Genomic DNA, 13,491 nt, shown 5'->3' with positions numbered 1-13,491 from the left:
TATAAACAACAGGATAATGTCCAGTTATCATATCGCTCAGGAAGAAGGATTCTGTTTCCCAGAGATGCATGTGCTATAGTGCGAACTGTGTGCTAACCACAGAACAAAAGCAAAAGACGCAGTGAAGACGATGGCTGAATCTGCTGAGAGTTTCATTATCCACAGTGAAACGACTCCTGTACCAACATCGGCTGAAAAGTTACTATTACTACCATTACTAGCCATATTACAATTTGCAAAAGCACACAGGGAAAAAGGCTTTAATTTTTGGAGGCATGTTCTGTGGTTTGATGGAATTAAAATTGAACTGTTTGGCCATAATGACCAGTGTCACGTTTGGAGGACAAGGGGGAAAGCTTACAAGCCTAGGAACACCATCCCAACTGTGAAGTATGGAGGTGGCAGCATCATATTGTGGGGCTGTTTAGCTGCAGGAGGGACGGGTCCACTTCACAGAATACATGGCATCCTGAGGAAAGAACATTATGTAAAAATATTGAATCTCGAGACATCAGCCAGTAAATTAAACTTGGCCACAAATGGGTCTTCCAAATGGACAATGACCCTAAGCATACTGCAAAATTTGTTAAAATGTGCTTTAAGGACAATAGAGTGAATGTTTTGGAGGGACCATCACGGAGCCCTGATCTTAATCCTATAGAAAATGTGTGGGCAGAGCTGAAAAAGCATGAGCAAGAAACAACAAATCTGACTCTGTTACACCAGTTCGGTCAGAAGAAATGGGCCAAAATCCAGCAAACTATTGTGAGAAGTTTGTGGAAGGATACTCAAAATGTTTGACCCAAGTTATACAGATTAAAGGAAAAGTTGAAAATACTAAGGAATTGTATGTAATCTTTTGACTGTTTAAAAATTAATATATTTTTTTTAAACAATCAAGAAAAATCTCTAAAAACGTTTAGTATGATTTAGCAGCAGACATTTAAAAAAAAAAAAAAACGTAATGTGCCTTTTTTAATTGTGTATGTAAACTAATGGTTTCAACTGTAAATATAAATGTAAAGAAATCCCATTAAAAAGCAAACGCACTGCTGTAGAAAGAATCACATACTTCTTTATTGCGTGAAGTGCAGTCAAATGATTTTTCAAATCAAAACATTACTGCAATTTCTTGATAAGCAAATAAATTGATTAGCAAAACATGTTTTAGTGACTGGAGACATAGTAACTTTGGAACGTAATGGTCCGCACATTCTGATTCTATCAGTCTCTTTAGTGTATACCTATGATTTGTATGCATGTATTAGATCTAAATTTTGGTCCCTGGTGAGGTTGTTTTATGTGATCCATTCATGCAGGTCTTTGCATAAATGAGTAGTTTTCTCATAAAAGCACTTTTTTTATTTCTTACGCAGGTTTTCCTCCTGTGGTCAATGCTAACATACATTTCAAAGTTTCTCTGCGCTTCCGGTGACCATACATTGGTCACTGCGCCTCATATTCCAAGTTCTTCTTTTAAACATGGCTTCCTCGCTCACTCATACTCTGCAATCAGCACCATCATTCCCACTCCAAACAGAAGAGCCAGGATCTCCAGGAGTGACTGCCAGAAACTAGAGTGTCCAGCCAGCAGCTCTGGGAGAACTGTGACAGTCGCAATGTAAACAAAGCCTCCGGCAGTAAAGGGGAGGATCCACGCTGTGGCCGCGTCACCCACTCCTTCAGCCAATAAGGAGCAGGCAGTTCCAGCTAATGCACCAACAGCAGTGAGAAGCTGAAGACACATAGCCTGATTAAAAGAGAAAGAAAAGAGAAATAAATGAAAAATAAAATAACGGTCATCAGGAAAGATTTTTGCAACCAATTCTACTTTAGCTTCAATCTTTGAAACATGTAGATCAGGGTTTCTGCAGTTTTCATCAAGTCAAATTTAAGACTTTTTAAGACTATTATAAATTATTTATATATTTTAGGGAAAAAATTATTAGCCCCTTTAAGCTATTTTTTCTTTCGATGTTCTACAGAACAAACCATCATTATACAATAACTTGCCTATTTACCCTAACCTGCCTAGTTAACCTAGTTAAGCCTTTAAATATTACACAAAAGATCAAGTAAAATATTATTTACTGTCATCATGGAAAAGATTAAATAAATCAGTCATTAGAAATGAAATATTAAAACTATTATGCCTAGAAATGTGTTGAAAAAAATGTTCTTCGTTAAACAGAAATTGGGGAAAAAATTAAAGGAGGGGCGAATAATAATTCTAGGGGGCTAATACTTCAGAATTATTAGTATTGATATACTTATCATTAATAAGTCAAGAGCATAAGATTGATTCCCTAAAAGACTCAAGTTTCTGCCCTGTGACCTACTCAGACTTGCACCTTCTCCATGATGGAAGATCATCTTTTTCAAACCTCCGACATGCAGACGTTTGGCCAGAAATCTGAGCCTGGTTTCGGTCAAGGTTTTGTTTTCATCACTTTCTTTTAATGGTACAGTGAAGTTCCTTGCCACAGTCATATTTGGCTTGCTAGGTTGGGATCAGTGGAGCTGCGCACCAGTGGACCGGCCTTCAGCAGTGACGTTTAAGTTCCACTGATCTAAACATTTAAACTAAACTGAACTGAAGCAGTTTCAATTTAACTACAACTACATCAGGATTCTACATTCCAGCCAGCCTAAATTGCTGAAATTTTCCACAATCTCCAAAAATATTATGGCTTTCACTATCTATGTAAAGCTGCTTTGACAATCTACAAAGTAAAAAGAGCTACAAAAATAAAGAAGAATTTAATTGAATGTGCGAGTCCTTAAATTTGCTCCGTACCTTCCTCTTGGTGCAGCCTGATTGGACAAGAATTGCAAAGTCTCCAATTTCATGTGGTACTTCATGTAAGAGGATGGTGATGGTGGTAACAGCACCAACAGCTGGACCAACCAGGAAAGATGCTCCAATTGCAAGACCATCCGTGAAATTGTGAGTGAAATCAGCAGCCAGGTTCAGATAACCAGACACTTTAATATCTGTAAATACAAACAGAAGTCACCAATGACCATTTCAACTGAGCAGTATGGTTTGGTAGAGTACGTTTCCACTGTCAAAGGTACCAAAAAAAGCATACTGTACTGTGCCATACCACCCTTTCCAAAACGTATCTAGTTTGAATAGTACCAAAGGGGTGCTTTTGGTTTACAGAAAATAGTCACCAGAGTGTGCAACAAGCCAGGAGAACAACACAGGAAGCGCCATTTTGAAAAACACAACTGAGATACATCAGTAATACATATAAGCCATGGTCGACCATATAAACCTTGTTGTCTTTATGGGACAAACTGCCAAATGTCAAAAAAGCGATAACAGAATCTGCTATATTATTGTTTACCCAAGCATCTAAAAATGTGTGGTCTAAAAGCATTGAGGGGTTCTGCGCTCTCTCTCTCTTTCCATATTTGCATCTGCTTTACATGCATCTATATATTTGAAATAATGAACTTGAACTCATGATTTTAACTTACATGTGATTAGGTTCAAGTGCTTCTCACATCTGTTTTGAAAGAAGCAAAATTGAGAGTAAAGCGCAAAAGAACTAATGAATCTATTAGCAACCTAAGCGATTTTTAATTTTTAACATCATCACCTTTAAGACTATTATGCACTCAGAATGACAGAATTTTTTTTAATTGTTTAATACTGTAAGTTTATTAAAAAATTATCTATTAATGTGAAACATTCGAAACATTAATGTGTTTTTTTATTTATTTCGATTTTTAAAAATACAATTATAAACGTTCAGTAATTTGCATTAGCGTAAAACATGAAATCCTGCTCATAGAAGGATTAATTAACATTAATACACAAGTATATATGTATATGAAGCATCTTTTTTCTTAGTGCTCATCACTACTATTCTTTAAGTGAAAATGGCATCTACTGAAACTCTGTTGTACACCACGCCTACCAAAAGGGTACCATTGGAAGTGGAAGGATAGACTTGATGAAGGTGACACATACTGTACTGCATACTGAACCATACCACTCAATGGAAACAAGACACAAAACAACAATACTGACACTCAAATACTTTGGTTTTCGTACCAGAACTTGTCTCTACTGTTTTCTTTGTAGGTTTCTGTTGAGAGACAACTTTGTCTTTCTCTCCCTTCTTTTGTCCTTTCTTGTCATCTTCTTCATCACTATCCTTTGACTTTGGAGCAGCTGAAAACATGACAAGAAAATATATTTCTGCGTTCATTTTAGAGACTTCATAACAACAAAAAAGTGTTTATTTTATCAAGGAACTTTTTTAGTCTCTGCCAGTTTAAAAACACTGAAGATGGCAAAAATTCAAAAAAAAAAAAGATTATAAAGATTATAACAATTTTAGAAAGAAGTTGCTTTAGGAACAATTTCAATTCCTAAAAGCTCCTAAAAAGTAAATACAATACAATTAATCTGAAGCACTTACAGGGAGAGTGGGAATGCGAGTGTGAATGTCCTCCCTTCAAAAGACGAACAAATTTCTCAACCACTAGAAATGCAACAATGCCACCTAGCACCCACAGACCAACTGACATCATGTGACCATGGGCAGCTCCTGTGACAGAATTTAAAAAAAAATGTACAATGAACAAAAAAGTAAAGACTATCTACCAATAAATTCTATTCCTCATCGCATTTGGCCTCATTATAACAACTGTAGAAAAAATAAGATAGACCAATGACCTACCATGAGAGTGACCATGTGACTCCTCACCATGCGACTGGCCATGGGACTCCTCGCTGTGTGGCTGACTGTGATGAGAATGAGGTTCTGTGTTGGGAAAAAGAAAATAAAATATGGCTGGTTAGCATGGACCAATTATATGGGTTGTTTATTTTATGACTCCGCCATCTGGCTTCAAAAACACTCATTCAAAAGCATCTGTCTAACTATTTGGGATCAAACCTACACAGGAATAAGAGAATAATTTAACATCTCACAAATCAATTATTTTTCCAGTATGATAATATATCTATGTAGTCCAGTACAGATGGCTAGGAAAAAACAAAAACAAAAAAAACGCTCAAGTCAAAGGGTACTGTCATAATAAAATAAAGCAAATTCTCTGCAATATGAAATACATTTAAATGGGAAAGTAAAAATTCAGTCTTTATTTCCCTGCTGTTCACAAACCTGTTTGAGTTTCTTTCTCTCTTTCTTTCTTTTGGACACAAAAAAAAAAACATTCTTGGAAACTGTTACTATTGACCTACATAGCATTTGTTTTTCCTACTATGGACATCAATGATTACCAGATCCACCCTTTTTCAACAACATATTTCTTGTGTTCAACAAAAAAAGAAACTCGTAATAGTGTGTTAACATTTGATTTTTTTTAATAAACTATCCCTTTATGTTTTCTGCCTCAGATTGGCCCAATCCCAATTTTATCCCTACCCCTTGGCTCTTGAAATAGAGTGTGAAGAAATGGGACAGCACTACAACACCTGCACATGTCATTGCGAGCTCGTACTTCTCATGAGATTGACGATGGCGACTACGGTAGTTATTCAAGTTGCAATCATTTTTTGTATTTATCTTCAGGAAAACACTGAAGGCAACAATATCATGTTATCACAAAGATAAATGTGGCAATAAGCTGGTAACTGCACTGTGCATTTACACAGTGGACATATTCATCTAAACACACAAAAACAACATTAACATTCTACCAAGCACTGTAAAAAAAGCTCATTACCAGTCACTAGACTTTTCTGACATGGTATTCAAGTATCATTAGATGTGAAAGTATGTTGTAGGACTATACAGGAATTATTATTATAGATAACGAATAACAAAATTTTGCCGTTTTTTTTTTCAAAGCAGATTGTAAAACACGAACACCTTTATGAATGTATTAAAACATATGCTTGCTTGCTTGTAAGAATTCATAATAAGGACAAAAAAAAAAAACAATTTGTGCATCTTTTTACTTCTGTGTGCAACCATGCTGCCGTTGTAGCTGGTGTATTCGGGGTAATTTTCATACCCCTTTGGTTTCAAGTAGGGTTGTGACGATGAGGAAATTTCTCCAGCGGTTAATCGACATGTGACAACACCGGTAATACCATTATCACCGCAGGGGTGGGGGTTTCCTCTTTTTTTTTTTTTTTTGCCTTAAATACCTTATAAATGCGTGTGTATAATACTTTCAGTTTTGCGAGAATTGACAATACACGATGCATAAGGGCGATAAACACACTACACAGCATACACTGCCAAGATAACAAATGCTGCAGGATCAGTTTTATTTGTTTTGTCATTTGCATGTTGTTCCTTTTTAAAATCCCTTTTATTAGTAAATCTCTCAAGTTAATATTGGCTATCTGGTAACCTATTCTCCCTCAGAGATATTGGAGGTCAATAATGGTGCGCAGTATGACTATTGACCAACACCTCCCTGTAAGTTTACACACTGCATAGACTACAGCTCTGGTGTGTTATGAATTGCATGTTTTAAAAGACAGCGAGACATTCTACACTTTTACTGTAAAATATTCATTATAACCCAGTAAACAGTAAAATAATATTTTTTGAATGGCTTGCCTATTGGCAGCATATATAGCCGTTAAGCATCAATAGGCTAAGCATACTTTTATTAATATAAAAACTTGGGATGCCCAAAATAATTGATTAACCATTAATCCAAAGGGTGCGTTTGTAACAGATTAATGGTATCAGTTAAACGTTTAAAATATTATTTTATATATTTTTTGTTTGATGCATAAGGGGCCGATCGAAAGCGCATTTTGTGTTAAAAGGGGCATCTTTTTAATGGTTTACTCAAAGCCGCATATGTTTTACATGTGGCTCATCCCAGAGCTGCAGTGTGTGTGTTGTCAAGACAACTATAGAGAACTTTTAAAGAGCATGGTTTTCGCTACATTTATTTTTCCATGGCCAGGCGCCACACCAAAATGCATCCCTCCACGGCTACATTACAACTTTTCATTTAAAACATTGTCATTGTTGTTGTTGTTTTAATTGCGGGTTATAATTGCACCAAAACGTATTAAAAGGTAAGTGAATTATAACAGCGCTGACTTTTCTGTAACTGTAGCAGTGATTCGTAGTGAACCGTTTTTAGGTTATGTGCTGACAGACTGACAGGTGCGTGATGCGTGAAGCCAGCAAACACGACGTAGCTTTCAGTTAGGATGAACACAGTTTCCATAATTTGAACTTATTTATAGATAAAAGGTCTGTGGCTCTGTATATAATGACTTTATCTTGCTGGAGTTTATAGCCGTTTCACTTTACTTCAGGACGCATTGATGCCGCTCTAAGTCTATTGGAGACATCCAAAAATATTCCTAGAAAATCTAATAAATGTTGGAGACATACTCACTACATAAACGCAATAAATCGCAGCGTTTATTTGAGAGCACAAGAAGATCTGCGCTTGACCTGCATAACCTATATTTGAGGGGTGTGCAAGAGGTTTTGAAATCGGCGGTCTTCTTTTTTCCTTGTCAACATAAAAGGTGTTTTTGGAATGGAAAAGCATGTTTGCTGTGATCGGCCCTTTGTTCAACTGCAACACATATTTGTGAACTCGCGAGACGGTAACGTGTAACCACATGTGCCTACAGACATATTTGGAAAAAAACATTTGATTAAAAAAAAAAAAAACAGCAGGCCTATTTATTTTATTAATTTTCTTCAGTTTATTCTGGTTTTCTATGCTGTTGGAAACTGCAGGTGCGTGCAGATGCTGTTATGTTCTGTTATTAATATGCTAGCATGTTAAAATAAATCAGTATTTTAAAATGCATTTTTTAAATAATGGCTCATCTAAATTAACTTTACATTTGATTATAAGCAAAAACACACAGAATACACTCTTGTCAGCCTATTCATAATAGATTTTTTTTTTTAACATTAAATGCATAATAATCAAGTGTAAAAAAGAACAGCTGAACTTAGAAAAAAAAGTCATAACTGCGGTTGCCGTGAGGGTTGCTTTGTTTCTCTGCAGTTGGCTTATTAATGACACGGCATTGTTAAATCACTCATTTTAATAAAAAAAAAACAGTATTATTTATCATTAAACATTGTGAGATAATGGTCGCATGATTTTTAAAATGAGTATGCGTTGCCTATTTATGGCTATTGATCTTATCTACCCGCGACCCTCCCATAGTTAAACATCAAGTCGGTGTGTTGAAGGTGCCTGTATAAATTAAGTTAGTTGTATTTCCTCCAGATGATGCCGCCTTTGTCAGGCAAAGTTTGCGGACTGCCTCATTAATGTTTTCAGGTTCTCTTTTTGCATTAGGGTTGAACCCAAAATATTGCCAAACAGGCGCTTTTGCATTGCGATTTGACACTAAATCATCTGCCATTCTCTTTCTGTAAATTCGACTCCGCCCGTTCTCCTCATGTGATAAATGAAATATGACGCATTGTAGCTATGTTCAGATTATAATTATAGTGCATGCTCTCGTCTTATGTAAATTATTTAGAATAATATTTTCCATCTGATTCAAATAAATATTTAATAAAAAAATAAATGTGGGGACTGTGTCACAGAGGAAAAGTGATGTCACTGGTGTTGTGTATAAAAACCGGTAACACCGTCAACACCATCTATCATGGCAAGCCTAGTTTCAAGTGTGGTCCTGAAAAAAAATCTCAAGTTTCATCAGCACTCTAGCCCTTCCCCTTAGCCCTACACCGTCACGCTAAATCCTGGTTTATAATCGACACGTCGGCTAGTTGACATGGTGAATGTGATGTCATCGCTGTATTTGCAGAGGTTAACTTTAGGTGCGTGCAACATGATTTCAGCTGGCGGAGCACACAAAATGTTTTAAGACTCAAGCGAACAGTTTGCGTAGCATCATATTTTATTTTATTTTATTGGAGTTGAATATGAATCACTTTAAAGAGATTATGTCTGAAACAGGTACGCCTGTACACACATCTTTATGATCCAACAATGGGTGATCATAGGGATAACCAGATGGCCAATAACTCTTGGCTATAAATTGCAACAGCCGTGGAAAAGAAGAAGTTTTTGTAAAAGTTTGGAAAAATCTGAGGGATAAGTTTGTTAAAACCAAAAAAAAGAGGCCATGGCAAAATTTAAGACCCATGTGGTTTTAATATTACAGAATGTTTTTCCACCATTCATGGGTTTAACTCTGATGTATATATTATAATTTTGAATTTAACACTATTTAATAGTTACAAACTAAAATGAAGGAGTTTTTTGATAACTGAAAATAAATATTTGATTTACAATATACCTTTATTGATGCCCTGTTTTTAGGCTTTATTGGTGATAATGGTCAGGAATGTTGGACCATTATTTCCTTTTTAACTTATAAGTAGAGGACAAACTAGCCAGACAGTAATGTGTGAATTGTTGAGTGGGCTAAATAAAAACATCAGTATTTTTTAGTAAGTGTACTTATTATTGCTTTTATTCTTACCACAATAAAAAATATAACTGTACCCATGTTCTGTTGTCATTAATATTCACTTTAATAGGTAGAACTCTGAGATATATTAACTAAAGCAAGTGATGCATCAAAGTTTGACTTAACAAATCGTTAAATTGTTAAAAAAAATCTTTATAATCATTCAAATAAATTAGTAAATGAATAAAAAAATAATTATAACTGAACGATATTGATGATATGAAGCAGTTTCGGAAACTTCCTACTCTGTTTATGCGGCTGACCTTACAGAACATCACAAGAGCGATTGCTTAATAAAAAGAATAAAAGTCTCGTCCATTTCGTGAGGTGACCGCGCAGTCAGCGGAGGTCTGCAACACGGCACCAGGTGAAAGTATAAATGAGCCTTAAAGAGAATTGAGACACCCTTACCCTTTCACATGAACACACAAAACGAGGGGTACGGGTAAGGAAAAGGGCTAAGGGGTAGAATTGGGATTGGGCCAGGTTATGTGAGACAATATGTTACTATGGATTGACCTCTGTCCAGTCACTTACCCAGTGCATGAGGAATGAGATGAAGGAATGCATCTCCAAGCAAACCACCAGATGCAAAACTCAAGAGCACTTTAAGCAGGTTCTGGTGCTGGTCAGTGTTTGACTGTACTGGAATGAGGAAGAGTATCAGAAATGGTGCAGCACTAATGAGCAGGGTGGCTCCAATGGCCTATAAAAACAAAGAAAGAAAGAAAAAAAAAAGCTTAGTTTCTTAAAGCCATGGTTGAGATCTAGTCATCCACAGTGTTTCTTTAGACCAATTAAACATGGCACTCATAATTTTCAACAGCATCTTATTTCAATAAAATGACTTTTGGAACATGTTTTGGTCAATGTTATAGCAATCTAAACTTTGACTGACATTTTAATCAGCAGATTATTTTCTTCAATTTTAAATCATCCAACACTTTATAATATGGATGGGAAATTTGGCCTAAAATCTAAATTTTTATTCGAATAATGAATAATTATTTTATTTTTTATTTTATGTTTTTGCCCTCATAGTTCACTGACAAGTTTTATTTTATTTGTATTATTTATAGCACTTCAATGCTAAACAACTAAAATTAAAATGCACATACCCTAAAATGCGGTTCTCTGTGCCACCCACCTTCATTACCGCTACCAAACCAACCAACCACAAAGCTTGCGTTAAACGTCGTTATGACATGCAAGTACTTTTTTTTTTGAGAGGTGAACGGGTATGTGAAGGCTGCTCTGGACTGTACACGTGCCCTTGACAGAAAAATAATAATTATAACATAAAAAATTATAAATCATGATATAAAAAGTAGAATTAAGCCTTAACAGCGTGACTCCACACAGGGTAGGAAAAGAAAATGAAAAAAAATTGACCTAGAAAAATGTGATCAATTATAGGTTCTGAATGACTATTTCGATTAATCACCCAGCCCTAGTTTATAATCTTGCATGAGCCATATAAAATACCATCCAAAAGATCACACAATTAAATTTAAAATTACCCAGGCATATAAGAATTTGTTAAGAAAAAAAAAAAAAAACATTAAAATGTAAATAATTTGTAAACCTGTTTTTTTCTTTGCTCCAAGTATCTGCCCTGGACTATTCTGTTGTGGTTAATCAGTTTATACCACTATACCATGTTGTATGATTATTGAGTTATTAATAAAAGATAACACATTGTTTAACTGTTTAATTATGAACCAATTAAAGAATAATTTGTTAACTTACAATACTAGCAAACACATTGTTTTTAAGTAAACAAGTCACCGGTTTTAAATAAAAATAAATAAAATCATCTTGCTAATAATTAAAAAAAATAAATAAATCGACTAATACTATGAATTGAGTATTTGTATTGTTTCCATGTTTATGTGGAACTATATGTGTATTAAAAATGTGTTAAGATTGATTAGACTTATAATTATAATACACAAACAAAATAAAAAGATATTTCATAAAAGAAGAGTCTTTGCATATGAGCTAATAAAAAGTACTTTTAACAGTATACATTAATGTAAAACACAATTAATAAACTATGAATTATTTATAAAATGATGGTAGGTCAGAAGTACCTTATTACTCTACAATTAATATAAATTGTTATTATAATGTTTTGGCCGGAATAAGATATATTTTTTGCAATATGTGCGTATACAAATACAACCTGTCCATATACCCTATTAAAAGTAATATTGGTGTAAAGAAAATGATTCATAAACTTTGAATTAATTTTGAATAGGTACTAAATATAAAAAAACACTTCACTATTGACATACAGTATCAAATGTTTCACAATAACCCAAGTGGGAATCTATTAATCTGCACTTATTCATCAGCATGTTTCACCTGCATCCAGAGCTCCACCATGTTCCGTTTGCCTGCTTCCACAACTTTCTTCGATTTCTCAGCTCCATGATCGTGTGCGTGTCCATGCTTGTGTGCATGTCCATGATCATGAATGTCTCCATGACTGTGTGCATGCCCGTGATCGTGTGCATGATTATGTGTGTGCCCGTGATCGTGTACGTGATGCTCCTCTTCAGCATGAGGCAGATTAGCTTCAGCACTCCATTTGCTTGCCCCGTGATGCATCTTCGCTCCACCATGTGAGTGACCATGGCATCCACCATCACCATGTCCATGATGATGGTGGGAGTGAGCCAGTGTCTGCTGGGACATTAAAATGCCAACAGCAATCAGCAATAGCGATTTGCTAAAGACCCTCATTGTTCCTAAACAGAAAAAAACAATGTTTTTGAACTCACACAAGCCACACCGAATATTCAGTTGCATTACAATTAATTCACTTTTTATTGCAAGTAGTTATTTGTTCTGGGTAGTTACTTGACAGTCTTTAGGTTACAACTGACAGGTATGAAAGAATGCAAGTAAACTATTTTAACGAGCCAGAACTGGAAATCATTGCTTTTAATGTTGAAGTATGATTAAGCATTTCTTAGCCTTGACTAGTTCTACATGTCTCCATGTTAGAGCAGTTTTGGATAATTTTTGAAACGATCTAGAGGTAAATGTGATGTATATGGTCAAAAGCATCATACACACAAAACTAACTTCAATTGAATAACTATGATAAAAAATACAAGTTAAATGTAAACTGCATGAACGCTAGTGTAAGATAAAAATACCGCAGCTGACATACTGCAGAAAACTCTACACCACAACTCGTACATTGAGCTAGTAAAATTGCAGACAGTATCCTGAAATCACACGAGTCACTTCCTACAGTTAGCTCCGCTTTGTAACAGAATGCTAACAGTAGGAAGGGATCCCACAAGGGAAGGGATTTTAATTAATGCAAGAAGCCTATACTTTCGGTTAAGCGTTTAAAAGCGGTTCCCATTTAGATAAATGTTTTAAAATAGCAGATCACAACGAAGATAGTCATGACGTATTAAGGATGTCAAATTGATTTAACTTATATTCTGATATTCTCAGCTTTTCCAAAACAACGTATATTTGGAGTATCGACGAATTTTATTAAATTTGCAGAGCCTATCTTAAACCACTAGATATACAGTAATCAAGTCAAAGATAATGTTAAAGATAACAAAAGCATCTGTTGATGATGCATCGACTTCATTCAAACGTTAAAGATGAACTGTGATCCAGACCTCATCACGGTGAATCTGTGCTCTCGCAAAGAATTAACAGTAATCTGCAGCCTTAACAAATAACTGTTAGAACTACCTGAAGTGAACAGACCAGCGACAGTAAGGTTACAGTAAACAAACGATCAGTCTCACAAAGCTCAATGCTCATCGTGCAAATACCTGCTAGTGATGCCGAAAAAACCAAAGCACGCGCCAGTACCGTGCACTGAATAAGTTAGCAATCTGCTAACCGCATCCACGTCTAGCAACGGTATAAGCTGCGAAAACTAATATAAATTAGCTTATTCTGGTAAAGAGTGAAAGCAGTTAAGATGCTGCTCACACTCAAACCGACGTGGCATTCAGTCAACACATTTGATTCCCGCGATACTTTGGAGGTGTGTTCGAAAAGATACAAAACAA

At 35.4% G+C, this 13,491-nt stretch overlaps 1 protein-coding gene across 1 annotated transcript; it reads right to left on the bottom strand.

Moving 5' to 3' along the window:
* Positions 1-1,055: 1,055 nt before the first annotated feature.
* On the bottom strand, positions 1,056-13,432 carry slc39a7 (solute carrier family 39 member 7). Its single transcript, NM_130931.3, has 8 exons — positions 13,249-13,432; positions 11,804-12,189; positions 9,974-10,142; positions 4,698-4,781; positions 4,437-4,565; positions 4,067-4,186; positions 2,798-2,994; positions 1,056-1,750 (listed from the first exon to the last, which is right to left on the bottom strand). Exons 2-8 carry the CDS (start codon positions 12,182-12,184, stop codon positions 1,496-1,498), a joined length of 1,335 nt encoding a protein of 444 aa, NP_571006.3. The 5' UTR covers positions 12,185-12,189; positions 13,249-13,432; the 3' UTR covers positions 1,056-1,495.
* Positions 13,433-13,491: the final 59 nt, after the last annotated feature.

This window comes from Danio rerio, chromosome 19, assembly GCF_049306965.1.
Source record: "Danio rerio strain Tuebingen ecotype United States chromosome 19, GRCz12tu, whole genome shotgun sequence".
Lineage (NCBI taxonomy): Eukaryota > Metazoa > Chordata > Actinopteri > Cypriniformes > Danionidae > Danio > Danio rerio.
Note: the sequence above shows the minus strand (reverse complement) of the source record. Positions and strands in the feature narration are given on the sequence as shown.

Excerpts from the sequence above, each read along its gene's own strand:
- slc39a7 (NM_130931.3), bottom strand. The coding sequence starts at position 12,184 with ATGAGGGTCTTTAGCAAATCGCTATTGCTGATTGCTGTTGGCATTTTA. Across the intron at positions 10,143-11,803 it reads TGGTGGAGCTCTGGATGCAG|GCCATTGGAGCCACCCTGCT; the intron begins GTGAAACATGCT and ends TTGTTTTTATAG. Across the intron at positions 2,995-4,066 it reads AACAGTAGAGACAAGTTCTG|ATATTAAAGTGTCTGGTTAT; the intron begins GTACGAAAACCA and ends TTGTATTTACAG.